Here is a 15,505-nt window from a genome sequence, read left to right on the forward strand (position 1 = left end):
TAACCCACTTTCTGCGGCTGTGAAGGCAAGCTCTGTACCCACTGCACAACGCTCTCCTGTAGGAGAGCATCAAATAGTTTTGCCAAAATAAAAATGCACTACATACGCAATTCCTGGCTAATTTCCTAAATTCATAACCCTAGGAAATGAGATGAGGTCTCCAGAACTTTTTTTAATAATCCTATGTTCATTCTCAGGGATCACTGAATTCAGTTTTAAATGCCCAGAATCCATCTGCCTCCAGTCTCCTCAAGCTTTTGGCCGGGATCAAGCTCATACTCCCGTTCTGTGGTCCCTGTGTCCTGTCCTCTTGTCCTGTGTGAAAATTAGAGTGTTTTCCAGTCTTAGGGTCTTCGGAGACATAGCCCATTTGTTTTTGCTTTTCTCAAAGCTTAACAAAAGCGACTCTGCGATTATAGTTGCAGTTGCCTGTGACATGGAGATGATGCTGTTAGGGTCACTTTCTGAAAGCCCTTGGCCCCTCACCAAGCCCTTACCTTCTTCTCTCCCCGCCCCTGCCTACTCCATCCATCTCAGAAATCAGTGCAGTGTCCACCACCATCAAGGGAGTAGTTATTCAAGCCCCATAAGTACCTGGTAACATTTCCCAAATGGAGAATCAACTGGAACTTTACTAGAGATAGATTCCCCAGCCTACCCTCAGCCACCTGGATCATCCCATCCACGCAATTTTTAGTCAGCCAGCTCCTTCTGAAAACTGGTCCGTGGAACCCATGAGAACACACCGTCTGTCTACCTCTTATGGGGCCCGGGAGACCCCCGCCCCCAACCCACCCTCCCATGAACATGGACCACAGACTCCCAGGCGCTTCATCCCAGCATCCAGCACCATGTGCACACAGTATCTCTTCCCAGATTGCCTTCCCTCCAGTTTCTGTCACCCAAATCCAAGTCCCCCTTTACAAGTCGGTTCTCTGTGCTCCAGGTGCAGAGGGGGGATGTAAGCCAGTGCCCTAGAGGGCCCTTGGTATTCTCAAACTGACCTGATCTGCCAAGTCTCGATGGGCTAGAGAAAGTATTATGTTTACCAACATTTCTGTTATGTCTCCTTCAGCCTTTGCATCAGCTTGAAAGGCGGGTCTGGGAGGGCAGGGGTTGCCAACCTCTGTACAGTGCCCTGAGAGCCCTGCCTGCGGGGAAGAGAGTCAGGGGCCCCTTGGATACTGATATGTGAGGCTGGGGAGCTGCTGCAGCTTCTCTGTTACTCCCAGGGCAGGAAGTGCTTGGTTCTCCAGGTTACTGCCCACATCCCACAGTGAGAAGCATGCCTGTGAATGGCCCAGAAATGCTTATACGCACACATTCAGATCCGGCATTATCCGCCTTTCTGCCTCCTGCACTGCGACCCAGAGGGGGACCAACAAACCACCAACCGGAACTCCTGGGGTTAGTCCTCAGCCCATTTTTGACTTGCTTCTGGCCTTCAGGCATGGGCCTCTGAGATAGGGAAAGGCCCTGGGCTCTGCAGGCAGGTGTAGAGAGGGTGCAGTCCACCTCTGCTACCCATGAGCCACGAGATCTGGCAAAGTCATTTCATCTCCCAAGATCAATGCCCACCCCCTAGAGGGTGTGTCAGGGCTGAAGGAGTTGAGATGAGCTACCAGAATAAAGTTCCCAACGCATGTCGCAGAAAAGGCTTTCCAGAACAAATTATTCCTACCCTCCCCAGTCTCGGGCCAGGCCCATCTTCCATCAGAGCCTTGGGTTTCCTCTTTTGCGATACATGTGCCATGTCCTTTGACTGCAATTCTCCAACAATAATAGCTTTAGTCAGAGGGACAGATGTCCACAGGAGAAGATGTACTAGTGCGATTCAATGCACAGGACTATGAGTTTAGAGAACCTGGATGCAAAGAGGAACCAGGGTTTCAGGGACTGGAGAAAAAGAGCATGGATGTGAATAGAAGGAAAAAGCATTTATAAAAGAACTGAATTAAAAAGAAGACAGACTTCTAAGGCAGCTGAGGGAGTGAACTCTGATCTGTGAAGAACTCTGTGTCCCCAAGTCCCTGGGGGTGGAGACCACACAGCTTGTCAACACTGTGTAATCAGATGTCCTACTGGTTGCAGCAAGGCCATTACTACTGTAGACTGAGTGTTGGTTTCCCTGTGGACCCTGGGAACCAGGGAAGCTTCCTCCTGGTGGCCTTAGAGAGGACAGTCCCCTAGAAGGGGGCTGTGAGCGCTTTGGAAGTATGTATGTGGGTGCCGCGTGGTGGCCCAGCAAAGCCGGCCCCTCCAGAGCAGGAGAGTGGTCAGATCTCAGGTTGAAGGGGCCCGAAAGGCAGCAAGTTGCACCCTGACCTGATGCTCAGGGACTCTCTGTACCCCAACGAAGGGGTCATGACAAGGCTGCCTTTGAAAAGGGGAGCTCCCTCCGAGGGCACCCCACTCTCACCTTTGCGCATCTCTAGTCTTTAAGACGGTATCCCTCCTTCTGAACCCCATTTTGTGTCCTCGCCTTTCAGGTCGACAAGATCATCTTTAAAAGTTTCATCCAAAGAGTTCAGAGGACACCAAATCTGAAATAGACTTTTAGTGACTCTCAATATGGCCGGAGGTCAGCCCAGAGCAGGGACGCAGGGCAACAGAGAAGGCCCTCCAGGTCATTCTGATGCACCCTGGAGGGGGCACCGTCCCTTGAGAATCATAACTAAATCCCAGTCTCTGTTTTCCAGCTGGGGAAGCTAAGGGCCTGCCTAGAAGGGCAAATGCACAAGTTAGTGTAAGTAAAAACATCTGCAGATTTTGCAGTGAGGTGCAGAGTCAGGACAGAGGAAAAGAGAGAGAACAGTTTAAGGTGTTTCCTCTAAAACCAGGGAGGTCTGCTTAAAACGGAGGCCAGGGTGGCCTGCTGTCAGGGAAGAAAGGGAGGTAAATGGGACTCTGAGTGTCGCAGGAGCTGTGCCTGTAGCCTTAGAAAGGGGCAGCTCTCGCAACGCCCCCCTCCACTTTGTGCTGCTGACTATGGGGGCTGCCTGGACCACCTTGGGAGAGTCCCAGTGCCTCAGCCGGTGCCGAGCCCACAGCGGCTTCCCAGCCATGACCACAGAACAGCAGCGCAGCTGCCAGGGGCTTGGTCCTCTACAGACCCTTGGCAGGTTCTTGGTCTTGGACTGAAAATCCCCGGAGGAACAAAGCCATACCTACAGAGTGGCCAGGGTGCAGCCCAGCCCCCACTGGCCTTGGCCAGGCAAGAACACGGGCTCCTTGGCCGTGAAGCTGCCATGAGAGGTCGGGCATCACTCCCCACCTTAGGTAACCTCGGGTGACAACTTTTGTCTTGGAGCCCGTTTCTGCTCCCACAACCGCCGAGTGATGGCGTGCTTAGGTTTCCATGCTCACCGCCCAGTGAACGGGAAGAGGGGGCTGGTCCTGCCACAGCAGGATGGAGGTGACACACGGCTCACGGAGGCAGCCTGTGACAGAGAGGGTGCAGCACCAAGGGCGGGGGCAGGTTTCTGAGGGCATCTGCAGAATTCACAAGGAGTTATTTGGAAACAGAACATGTCTGCTGTCAGGACCTCAGCGTTCTGCTTTCTGGAGGCAGGAGGTGGCCCGGCTGACCGAGCGGGACCTTTTCAGATCCTGCCGTGTTGTAATTACACAGCTAAAAGAATAATTCTGACACAGGACTTTACGTCGTACGTGGGTTGGGGGGGGAATCGTAGTTCTAAAAATATTATATATACGTTTTCAGAAGAAGAGAGGAATAGATAATGAGTGAGAAGAACTTTTAAAGGTATTGCTCGAAAGAGAATACTTGGGAGATAGCCCAACACTTTGGCCTCTTGGGCTCCGCTATCTTTTTTAATTCCCTACATTCGTGTTCTCTGGCTTATCTGTGAATTTAGTTAACACACATTCCCCAGCCGCTCCATTGGATAAGATAAGGCAGAAGATGTTAATAGAGAGCCCTCCATCTTTTCCCACTGAGTCTGATTTCAGGATTCATTGACTTGCTAAACCCAATCTTTCCCCTGCAGTCCGTGTCCCACTTGGGCTTATCAGTGCAGAAGATAATCTACCTGCTGGGCATCCACTGAGCGCCCACGAAGGGCAGACACAGATAGGGTGGGCAGCCTTGGGCCCTGGGGACCCAGCCACTGGGCACTGGGGGTGGGAAGAGGGCCGGCAGTTGGGACCGGCCGGTCTGGCTCTAAGGAGCGCTCCAAGCACTCAGCCGCTTGACTCAGTGGTTCTCCGGGGCTCAGGCAGTGGGTGTCTGCTTTCTACTCACCTCGGCCTGTGCTGTAATGCTGGAGTTTATCGCTGTACACAGCTTCCTTGCTGTAAGCCCGTTTCCTGTGGATACAAGGGGCAGAAGCTCTCTCAGCCGGGGTGCACCCCACCACTCTGCGCCCGGGACCTCCACCTGGGCCTCCAGTCCTGACAGGGGCTCAGCCGGACATCTCTTAGCATTGGGAACTGCAACTCTCACTTTAAGTGGAGCTCCTGTTGCGGCCAGCGTTCTGGCTCAACCACCACCGTGGGCAGCTAGGTCTGTTTTCAAGTCAAGGTCTTTCAGAGGCTGGCAGGGCAGGGGGTTCTCCACCAGCGCTTGGTGCAGAGGCTCTGGAGGATGCCTACCAGCACTCTGGCCGCACTGCGGAGCTGCAGGTCCGGCTACAGGGCTGTGCGCAGCAGAATCCGTGCTAACCGCCCAAGGCGGCAGCAACAGTATTAAAAATTCACAAGGCCTTTGCACCGGCCCTGCTGCAGAACTTGCAGCTTGTCTTTTCCTCCTCGGCTCCACTCCTGCCCACCTGCCACTTTCCCTGTGCCGAAGATCCTGTCTCTCCAGCCAGAGGATGGGCTACGGCACAGGGTGTGATACTCCAATGGGTCAAACACAATTTTATAACTGTCACTCCAAAAAAACCGCCCTGTGTGAGCAGGGGCTAAACGTCTTGGCTAAAATGAGGTTTGAGGACAAATGCTGTTTACTCAGAGCTTTGCCTGGCTCTTACAGAGGATTTTATCCCAGGCACAGAGAAAATAAACAATCTGGAGAATTCTAGGCTGCCTGTGGATGGAGATGGGGGTGATGATTGGGGTGATTTTGATGACACCATCAGGTGTGTCCCTGAATGGTCAGGCCCTGTCTTGTCTGCATGACCGGGGAAGGGCCCACAAGTGGGGGCTTCCTGGGTCTGAGGCGAGCAAGCAGGAGCCGGGGTGGAGGTCCTACCTGCTACAGACGATGGAGATGGCCACCAAGGACACCACGAACACCACCCCGGCCGCCGCCGAGCCAGCGATCAGGGGCAGCTGCTCCCGCAGCTCAGACTTGTAATCGTCTAGGTGAGAAAAAAAAGGCATTAGAACCTTTCTGTATGCCCTGTGCATAGGGCTGGTACTCAGTGATGACACCAAACACATCAGATACATAGACAGACGGATAGCCAGAGAAATAGATAGTTAGGGAGTTTCTGCGCTTCAGAGTAAGACTGACTCAAACAAAGGATACATCATTAAGTCACAAATAAAGACAACCAAAACCAAATGACAATGACAACACTAAAAGCAAAACAGCAATTACAGAAGATCTCAGGACATGGAGCTGATGACGTTTGTCCCAGAGCAGAGGTGACCCAGGTCTCCACGCCCTGATTCAGAAGGTCTCTCAAAGGTTTGAGCCATGCCAAGGACACGTCTAATGGCAGGGAAGGAAACCCTTGTTGAAGGACCTTCTCAAACCGAACGTTGCTGACATGCACTGGAGTAAACAGAGTCACCGAGCAGACCCCTCAGAGCATCTGCAGCCAGCCAGCACTGCACCAGGAGCTGCGGAGGGGGAAGGAACACCCAGAGACGGCCCCGCGGTCTCCACCTCAGACTCTAGAAGAATAGGATCCAGGCTTTTCTCCAGTGTTGGAACCAGGCTGTATTACACAGGGGAGTGGGTGCCGGTGGGTCACAGAGACGGACAGAGCTCACCCAAACCCTGGCTCTCCCCGCGGGGAAGCCTGTGATCTTGGACAAAGCTTTCAGTCCCTCTGACTCTCAGACTCCTTCTCTGTTAAAATACATGTTTTAATCAAATCATGTGACACCTATTTCACAGTGTCTGACCTAGCACAGATGTCCCGAACACTAATTCTCTTCCTTAATCTACATAAACCACTCTGCCCAGTGGCCTGTTAGTATCCTTGTGGTTACTCACACCCAGGGAGTCAAGGAGTCAGTATCTAATGTTCAGGACTGGGACGTATGCAAGCCAAGCTATGTATGTTCTGTTACAAGTAGGGTTGCCAGATATAGCAAAGAAAAATACAGAATAGAAGTATCTGGGATACTTACACTAAAGCAGTATTTGCTGTTTACCTGAAATTCACATTTAACTGGCCATCCTGTGTTTTATCTGGCCACCCTCATGACAGTTCCTCTAGAAGTGAGGCTCCCTGTGCCTGAGCCTGACTGTAGGACCCATTCCTGCTCAAATCTGCTGAATCTAGAACCTCCGTGTGTTTACCAAGCACTCTGGGTGGTTCTTATGTGCCCCAGTGTTTGGGAACCATGCTTCAACGCTGTGGGTGGAGGAGGAGACTTCTAAAGACAAGGATGTTGTTCTTCAAGCCTCCCAGTCTCTAGAAATCAATTTTAAAGACTAAAGGTAGAGTTTCAGTTTCCCTCTGCTGAGAGCTTTTTGTAACACGTGTGCTTAAAAAATTAATTTGGAAGAGAAAAAAAAGAAACGGAAGTGAGGAGTCCAAATAGATTAAAAACTTCCTAAGCCATGTGACCTTCAGGCTTTCAAACTGATTTTTAAAGAGCCAGAGGCTTCGAGAGCCAACATCGTTGAGTTTAGAAGTCTCCTTCTCCACCCATAGAGTTGAAGGATGGTTCTCCACCATCGGGACGCGTAAGAACCACCTGGAGTGCTTAGAAAACATGGTAAACCGTGGTAAACCTTGGTAAGCCCTGCTGTATAAATGGCTTAAAAAAAATTAGGCGGCCAAGTCAAAGGTAAGCAGGCTGTAGCTGAGAGCAGCCCAGGGACCACAGCGGCTCTGGTCCATGTGGAGGTCACCTGCCCAAAGCGTGGTCACTGACCCTGGGTGGGACCCACAGGTCCCCCCACCCCAGTGACCCTATCACTGACCAACCTTCAGACTCACCTTTGTGCTGCAGAGAGACCAGAAGCCTCGGTGAATATAATTACTACTGATGTGGGAACCTCAGTCATGAAGACAAACACTCTAGAATTTGGCCACTTACCAGAACTCTCTCACATCCGGCCCCTCTTGGGTTTACAAAACTTAACTGCCAAATGTAAAAGGAATAGCCTTCTTGGGAGAAATTTGTTACTTCTTGATTTGTCTAGCAGAATTGCCAAGAGACCAGTGCTCAGAGCATGCTGAGTTTTGGGCTTTTAATCCTGTGTGTTTCCTGATGTCAAAGTGCCCATAAATCTAGAAGGTAAGTGAGGTGCTAAGAGGGTGACAGAGTCTTTACGGAACAGAAGACAGCCTGTGTTCGCTTCCTACCAGCTGCCTTATTAATCTGAGTCAACTGGTTCACCTTTCTACCCTAGCTCACCGCCTCAAAATACGAGCAAAACCGCCCCTAAGTAAACTCAGCACCAGTTGCAAACTCTAATTCTAGAGGCCAGACAGCTCACATCAAAGCATCCAGGCTCAGACCCCTGGGTAAGCCCTGCACGGGGCAGCAAGCCCCCAGCTCAGAGCCCAGTCCTCACACCAGAACATCCAACAGCCCTGGCTCCTCTTACAATTTTTCACAACGAAATGGATATCACAATTTTGACATGAAATCATCTGATTTTCCAATCTTTCTGGTGAATTTTTAAATTGTTTAAATATATGAGTCAGGAAGGGATAAATTGGGACTTCGAGATTTGCAGATACTAACAACTATATGTAAAATAAATAAATGACAAGTTTCTGCTGTACAGCACAGGGAACTCTATTCAATATCTTGTAGTAACCTATAATGAAAAAGAATAAGAAAACAAATATATGTACATATATGGATGACTGAACCATCATGCTGTACACCAGAAATTGACATGGCATTGTAAACTGACTATACTTCAATTATATATACATATGTATATAAAATATAAATCAATATAAAACCTCCAGCCCTATCAAGTTACATTGGAGAGCACTGGCCTAAAATAAAATGTTTTATAAAGGCAGCTGGTTTTCTATATGATTTAAGTAATAAAGGAAAAACTAAAGGCTTTCAACTGGGAAGCTGGAAACAGACTGACATTTGGGAAATGATCAGAAATAAGTCATCAATGAAGAAATAAATATGGAGAAACAGGTAAATAGACAGTAGATAGATATATGAACATACACTCTGTGGTCAGTGGCTAACAGAGACAGACACCCACACGCAATGCTGAGGGAAGTCAGATTTTCATAACAACTAAAGGGGGTGGTCTCAGAGGACTGGGGAGATTGTTATAACAGGAAACTAATAAACCCCAAAGGTGGAAGCATTTTTGGTGACAGACTGTCTGGCCTTGGGGATCATTTGGAAAACAGTGGCCATCTCTCTGGCTACAATGAAGCAGGGCCTTCTGGGGGTCACCCCATGAAGCTGCTTCAAATATTCCGAGATGCGTGAGACAGCCACTCCCCAAATTGTGTCTCTCTGCTTTCTTCCTGGCAACCTTGGCTCGTGCAGTGAGGCTGTGCGCTCAGCTCCCAGCCCCGAGAGCAGAGGCGTGAAGTGGGAGTGAGGGTGAAACCACAGAGGCACCAACAGAGGCATATTCTTCAGTTATGTGTGGGTCTCACTGCTGTGCGAACGCAGGTCCACACGTGGGGACCTCTCTGCGCGTGTGTGTTGCAGACAGCCTTTCCAGCGACCCCATGAGATGTTGAGAAATGGTAGAAGAGGGTATAGCTCAGTGGTAGAGCACGTGCTTAACATGCACAAGGTCCTGGGTTCAATCCCCAGTACCTCCATTAGAATAAAAAAAACTTAATAATAAATAAATAGACCTAATTACTGTCCCCCACAAATAAAGATGTTGAGAAACGGGCCAGACTTCAGACAGACATCCTGCCCAGTGAGTTAAGCAAATCTACAGGGCCCTATTGAGGATGAACCCTTCTGAGAGAACTCCACAGGAATCTAGTTAGAGGCTAGCATTTTCGCTGTGAGCACAGCTTCTTAGGTGCTGCTTCTCCTCCCCAAATGCTTGCCCCATGCCCAGGTCACCGGGCTTCCCAGGTCCCGGCCCCTTACCGTCTGTCAGCGTCTGGAAGCACATCTTGCCGCTGAATTTGCCGTAGCCGGCCACGGTGCGGGCGCGCACCTGCACCACGTATACGATGCCTGGCCGCAGCCCGTCAATCCGCGCGGTGTTGGTTTGGCTCCGCGACGTGGAGGAGTTGAATTCATTGTGTTCCTGCAAAAGAACAAAGGGCCGAGGTCAGCAGCCTGCTCCTGAGCACACGGGCCCCCTCAGTTTTTGGTCCTGCAGATCTGCTAGTTGTCCCCAGCCCCAGGGCATCCCTCAAAATAGGGACAGACTGGCTTGGACAAACCAGCTCTGGACCACGGGGTGGTGATGCTCTAAAGAGCGGGGTCTGAGCGAGTGGCTGATTCTCACAGCCTGGCAGGGGGACACATAGTCATTTTCCACTCCTTCCCCCTCCAGGGTTCAGAGGCAGAATAGCAAAGCACATCCATCTTTGACCTCAGCGGAAGCACACGTTGGCACCCTGCCCACCTCTCTCTGTCTCATTTCTGCATCCTCACTCAAGACCTTCCTGGTCACTTCTCGCAATGGTTGTTCTAGATCACTCCTTAAGGGCCCTCAAGTCTTCAGACAAATGATTTTGTCTAAGAGCTTGAGGCCATTCAGGACTGCCTCGCACCCCTGCTTCTACTGTCACCTTGGCAAGTGTGTGTCTGGGTCCTCATCTTCCAAGTTCCGCTCCGCCAGCATCCAGGGAGGGCATGTCCCTCCTCCCTGGAGAGCAGGGCCTGTGTCCTCACCCGTCCCACTATTCAGGGGGCCAGCCCCCACTCCTGTGTGTCACTCTCTTCGGCACTGCCCTGCCCTCTACTGTCCCTGTTACCTGCACACGTGTCGTCGGGTGTGCATAGACGCAGCTTGTGTATCTCATCCCTCTGACTCTCCCCACCAATGTGAGGTCCTTAAAGTGTCCCTACTTCCTCTCTTTCTGCTAATCTTACCCAACACGTGGTTTGTACCTGGATTTTGGTAGCCTCCCATCTTTTCTTCCACTCCCTGCCTACCAAATCCGAACTTCTCTTGTAAAAAAGATCTCTGACTCCCTAAAACTATTATCAGATAAAGAAAAAACTCCTAAATCTCGGTCCTTGGATCTTTTGTAACAAAGTCAACTCCAGGCTCTCACATGCCCCAAAATTGCCACCTTCCTGTCCCCCCAGGTGCCACAGCCCTGACCACCAGGCCTCTGCCTGGACTGCTTTCCCAGGCCGAAATGCCTCTCTCCAGGCCTCCCCTGCGTTCTCCAGGTGCCTTAAGCCTCTCCCCCTCAAGCCGCTTCTTCTAGGAAAGCACCCCTCACTATTCCAGCCCACGGACTCTCGTCTGACGTCCCACCCTCAGCACCTTCGTACACACCATCCCGCCTCTGATCATTTCCACGCGAGCATCTTGGAGATGGTGGCTCACCCCGCAGTGTGCAGCAACAAAGTTTAGAATCTGGGTCTGCCCCTGTTTCCACCATGAATCTTAGAGCAAAATGGCGACCTTAGTGAAAAAGAAGACCTTGGGTCACCAGGAGGGAGGCCCAGAGTCCTATGTGCTGATCTAGGGTACTGTGACAAGTTCAGGCACAACAGCCCAGGAGACATGTGACACACGAGGGGAAAGTTAATGATGAGAAGCCATATCCTTAGTAAGCCATCTGTAAGCCTTATCCTTAGTCAAACCACAGAAGAAATGTGTGAAGCTGAACCAGGACAAAAGAATACAGCACAATGGTAAGAAATTACTGTTGTCTTAAAATATGTAAAAGTCTACTTTACAAAGGCTACAATGGATGACATGATGTGTGATCATTCACTCATTTGGCCAGGCGGTCATCTGATGTCATACTACCATGTGTTGGGCACTACACAAGAGCTGCAGGTCCCAAGTCATGGTCTCTCCCCTTGGGTCCCCAATACCTTGTGAGGTGGGGCCAAAAATAAACAGAGGATGACAGCAGTGCCAACTGAGTGACCTGGCAGAGGGGGAGTGGCAGAGGGTCCCCCAGCCCAGACTGATAAGGAGGTCGGGAGGGGCTCATAGAAAGGGTGGCATGAGTGAGTCAGGGAAGATGAAAGAAATTAGTCCCATGGATGAATGAGGAGAGTGAGAGTTGAACTGAATATCCCCTGAGAACAGATTAAAACATGCAAAGGCAAGGCCCGCAGGAGTTCAGGAACCTGCAAGAAACGGGGCGTCTCTGGAGTGTAGGTGGCATAGCGGCTGGTGATGAATGACTTGGAAGCAGTTGTAAGGGACCACAGGCCAGAGGCCAGCTCAAATAGACAGCTGAAAGTTACAGAGAGGCCCGTGCCCCTAAGGGAGGCAATATCCATTGGCCTCTGGGAGGGGCCTCCCCAGCCTCTATCTGATCTATTTTAAAAAAATGAGTTTACCACCAACACCAACGCCACCCCCATCACCACCAATCAGGGATTCAGCAGAAAGAAGGGCGTCCACCCTAGGAGAGGTGCCACCTAGAGCTTTGGTCATTACTGTCTTGACACACTGGAGATCTGAAGCTATGAAAATCATCGTCCACCTTACGAATTAGGACAAAATCCCATTGCTACAAAATCCAGGCGGCTGCCTGAATTCCATGGCTTTATGGGAATTGGATGCAAGGACGCACTGCTTGAAATACGTGAGGCACTGGCTGGGCAGCTCTTTTTACTGAAAAATGTATGTGGGTGTATTGGCATTTGGATCGTGAGGACCAAACATGAACCCATCACCACTTTATCGTCCATGCATTCTTCAAGAAGTTCAGTGATTAAAATGAGTATCCGCCCTTTTCCCTCTCAAACCATTAGTCAATCACAGACAAATAAGGGAGAGCAAAGAGCAGGGTTGCTTTTTCTCTTGTTGCTTATGACAGATTTTTATAAGCATCTGGGAGACAGAGGCTGCATCTGTCTAGGGCAGAGACCACGCCTTCTTCCTCCCTCCATCCCCAACCTAGCACAAGGCTCCCCCTGCCCGGGTGCCCAGCTTCTCAGTGCTAAATGAATGAATAAACAGCACACTTCGGAACAGTTGTTTGAACCGATCGATTGAGCACAAAATATTGCCAAGGTCTGAAAGGGTTTCTATGAGAAAATCATCCTAAATTGGAAGGGTAGAAATTCCCAAGGTCTCAACCAGCCCGTTCGAGCCTAGACAGTTATTATGGAGGGTGAGTCCTCAGCTAAACGCTTAATCATTAAGACAGCCGAGCGCAGATGTCGATGCTCCTCCCCTGATTTGCCTACAAGCGCTGATGCCAGGAGTGAAAAGTGCTACAAGACAGTAAACAGGAGAGGATGATGAATGGAAACGTATTAAAATGGGGATGGAGATGAACATGGGAGAGGCTCTGGGAGTGTCATCAGCTCGATGGCATCTGAGCTCTCTATTAATGAGCTGTTGCAGGAGGCAAAAACCTCATTGATTGTATTCACGGCGCTGAAATTGAAAGGTGTCCCAAGCACAAACCGAGAGGGTAATATGGAGCGGAAGACCCAGGGAGGGTTTTCAGGGCTTGGCAAACTACAGCCACTGGCCAGCTACCTGCTTTTGTAAATAAACTTTTATTGGATCCCCGCCACTTCCATCTAGGGACATGCTGCCCACGGCTGCTTTCCTGCTACAGAGGCAGAGTTAGTAGTTGGGATGAGGACTCTATGACCCACAAGCCTGAAATATTCACAGCCTGCTCCTCACAGAAGAAGTTTGCGGCTCCTCCATCCATAGGATGGAGGAATGATGGGTTTTGTTTCTTTGGACTGAATTCCAGACATCCGCTGGGCTGAGTTCTGTTCGTGGTGGCATCTTCTACAGCCCAGGATTCCACGACCTTGTGGAGCAGGTGGGTGAATCATTCTGGTTACAAACACTTGGATTTAAAATTAAGACACAATCTCTTATTTCAGGGGCCATGCTAATTCTGAGGTCCTCAGTGTCAACACGGTTTCATCTAATCCTACAGTGAGCTCAGAAATATACTGAAACACAATAAAACTGTTTAGAGTTCTGGTTCTGTGGTTCCCTAGCTATGACCTGTGCAGTCACGGGTAAGCCATTTAACCTTTCTGTGACTTATTTCCATCGGCCAGAAATTGGTTATATCTGGCTTTCAAGTATCTTTATTTCTTTTGAGGATCAGAAGTCATCTATCTGTGAGTATCTGGCATATAATAGGTACTCAATATATGATGAATTATTATCATTGTGGTTATTATTTCAAAATACCCTCACAAGGTCCTGTCTTTTCTTTAGACATATTGGAAATGGTCAAGGCAATGTAGCAGACTTCATAGTTAAGCACTTTATAAGTGAGGGATCTATCATAATATATGGAATGGTAACCAACGCTTGGGCAGAGGACTTTCTGCGTTTCTGAGGAAAGCAGTCTATCCTCTGGGACACCAGTATGCTTCACTGAGGTGTGGAAGCACCCTCAGGCACTGAGCTGCTGTGCATGTGTTCTGTTAATAATTAGTATAAATTACCGGGAGGTAGGGACAGGGCCTGAAAGAGGAGGATGACCCTCCTTCACAGCATCAGATGTTGAGATTAACTACAGTTTTTCCACGGAGGAGACCTGCACGGACAGGGAAAGGCCGTGGAGGAGTTGCGCATGGATCGGGGAATGAGGAGCCATGGTTTTGGTTCCGAGCCCGGCCCATCCCCAACCCTGCTGTCATTAAGCCCTTCAGCCCCGCCCTGGGGTGACTGCCCTTGGCTCTACAGATGAGGAGGAAGGCAAGTGGTTTCCACACATCCAGCCCCTTCCCAGCACTGCCACGGGCTGCAGGGCAAAGAACCCAGGCTGTAGATCCTTTGCTAGCTGTGCGATCTGGCCAAGTTGGTTTTGTCAGTTTTTTAACTTCTTTGTGAATGAGTTTCTTTCCCCAAAGCAGCAATACTAGTATTTACCAAACTGGGATGTGAGGGGAAGAGGAGGTAATGTTTAGAAAGCCCCTAGCACCCAAAAGAGGCACCCTAGGGAGAAATTGTTACTATTTTCCTGAGATAAGCCACAAGGCTCTAGTTCACGTGTGTGCGGAAAGGCGGACTGGAGTGGAAGCTTGCTGTGACTCTGACATCACGCTGTTTACTGGTCACTCATGATATTCTATTCTATCGAACTGTTAGATTAACTTGGCGGTGATATGAGGCCATGTGGCCAATTGGCTAAAGAACATTTTGGAATGTCAACATTCACCTTATTAACTGATAAAAAGTAGCAAATAAGGGCCCCCAATTAAAAGCTGAAAGGATATAATGGTGGCTTATGAATCCAGATAGTTTAAATTACCCCAATTTCTTGCATTATCAGAATCAACTGTGTACAAAACACAGGAGCCTCTAAATGAGTCAAAAGCAGCCTAACCCTCACCTTGCTGGCCAAGTTCAGCTGTAATGGCTGGAGGGCATGCCTCTTCGCAGACTAGACTGCGACCCATCTGGCCTTCCACTCTCAGCGAGGTAAATTGGTATCATTTTACAAATGCGAAAATGGATCTAGAGCGGTTCAGTCATGGGGCCACGGCTGTGTGGCTGTCAGTTACGGAGGGCCCTGGAAACTGGGGCTCCTGCCTCCCAGTGCAGTCGAGTTCCACCATCCAACAAGGCCTCCATATTGGAGGTGGCAGGTCTTCATCCTTTTCTTAGTGCCACTGCCCCACTGGATGATCTCAGCCTATCTAAGGGCTTTTGTACCATCTACATACTGACAACTTCCAAATGGGCATCTCCAGCCAGGTCCTCTCGCCTGAACCCCAGACACGCACATCCAGCCGCCTTCTCCACGCCTCCACTTGGCTCTCTCAAAGGCATGTCAGACGTTGAGCTCAACTTCCCTCACCACAGACATGCCCCACCCACAGTGATCCCTTTCTCAGTCACCAGTGGTTCCATCTTTCTACTGACTCAGGGCAAAACCCTCCCACATCCAAAATCCAACCTGTTGGAAATCCTGTTGGCTCTATCTTCAGTATATATTCCTGCAAATCAACTCTGTTTCACCAGCCCTCTACTTCCTCTCTGATTCAAGCCACAATCCTCCTTGCCTTAGATGATTGTGATCTAGCAGGTCTATTTTCCATGGAAAAGCAAGCCCGAATGATCCCTTTAAAATATAAGTCATTTTGTGTCGCCTCTATTCCAAACCCCACTACAGATCCCTACCTCACTCAGTGGAAAAGCTCAAGTTCTTAAGGCCCAATATGAATGCGTCCTCTGATTGCCTTTCCCCTGTCTACTCTTTCCCTA

General features: G+C 49.8%; 1 protein-coding gene and 1 non-coding gene across 3 annotated transcripts in view; one reads left to right on the forward strand and one right to left on the reverse strand.

Moving 5' to 3' along the window:
- The window catches only part of EPHB1 (EPH receptor B1), a 408,429-nt gene that overhangs the window by 72,205 nt on the left and 320,719 nt on the right, over positions 1–15,505 (reverse strand). For both annotated transcript variants that reach the window (XM_074370913.1, XM_010947708.3), the window contains 3 exons: positions 9,250–9,412; positions 5,213–5,321; positions 4,262–4,326 (listed from right to left, as the gene is read on the reverse strand). In XM_074370913.1, coding sequence (XP_074227014.1) covers positions 4,262–4,326; positions 5,213–5,321; positions 9,250–9,412 — 337 coding nt within the window. The remainder of the gene's footprint in view (positions 1–4,261; positions 4,327–5,212; positions 5,322–9,249; positions 9,413–15,505) is intronic.
- On the forward strand, positions 8,895–8,966 carry TRNAV-AAC (transfer RNA valine (anticodon AAC)). The gene has a single exon. It is a non-coding gene; the product is annotated as a tRNA-Val (tRNA).

The sequence above is a fragment of the Camelus bactrianus genome, chromosome 1 (genome assembly GCF_048773025.1).
Source record: "Camelus bactrianus isolate YW-2024 breed Bactrian camel chromosome 1, ASM4877302v1, whole genome shotgun sequence".
NCBI classification, from domain to species: Eukaryota; Metazoa; Chordata; class Mammalia; order Artiodactyla; family Camelidae; genus Camelus; species Camelus bactrianus.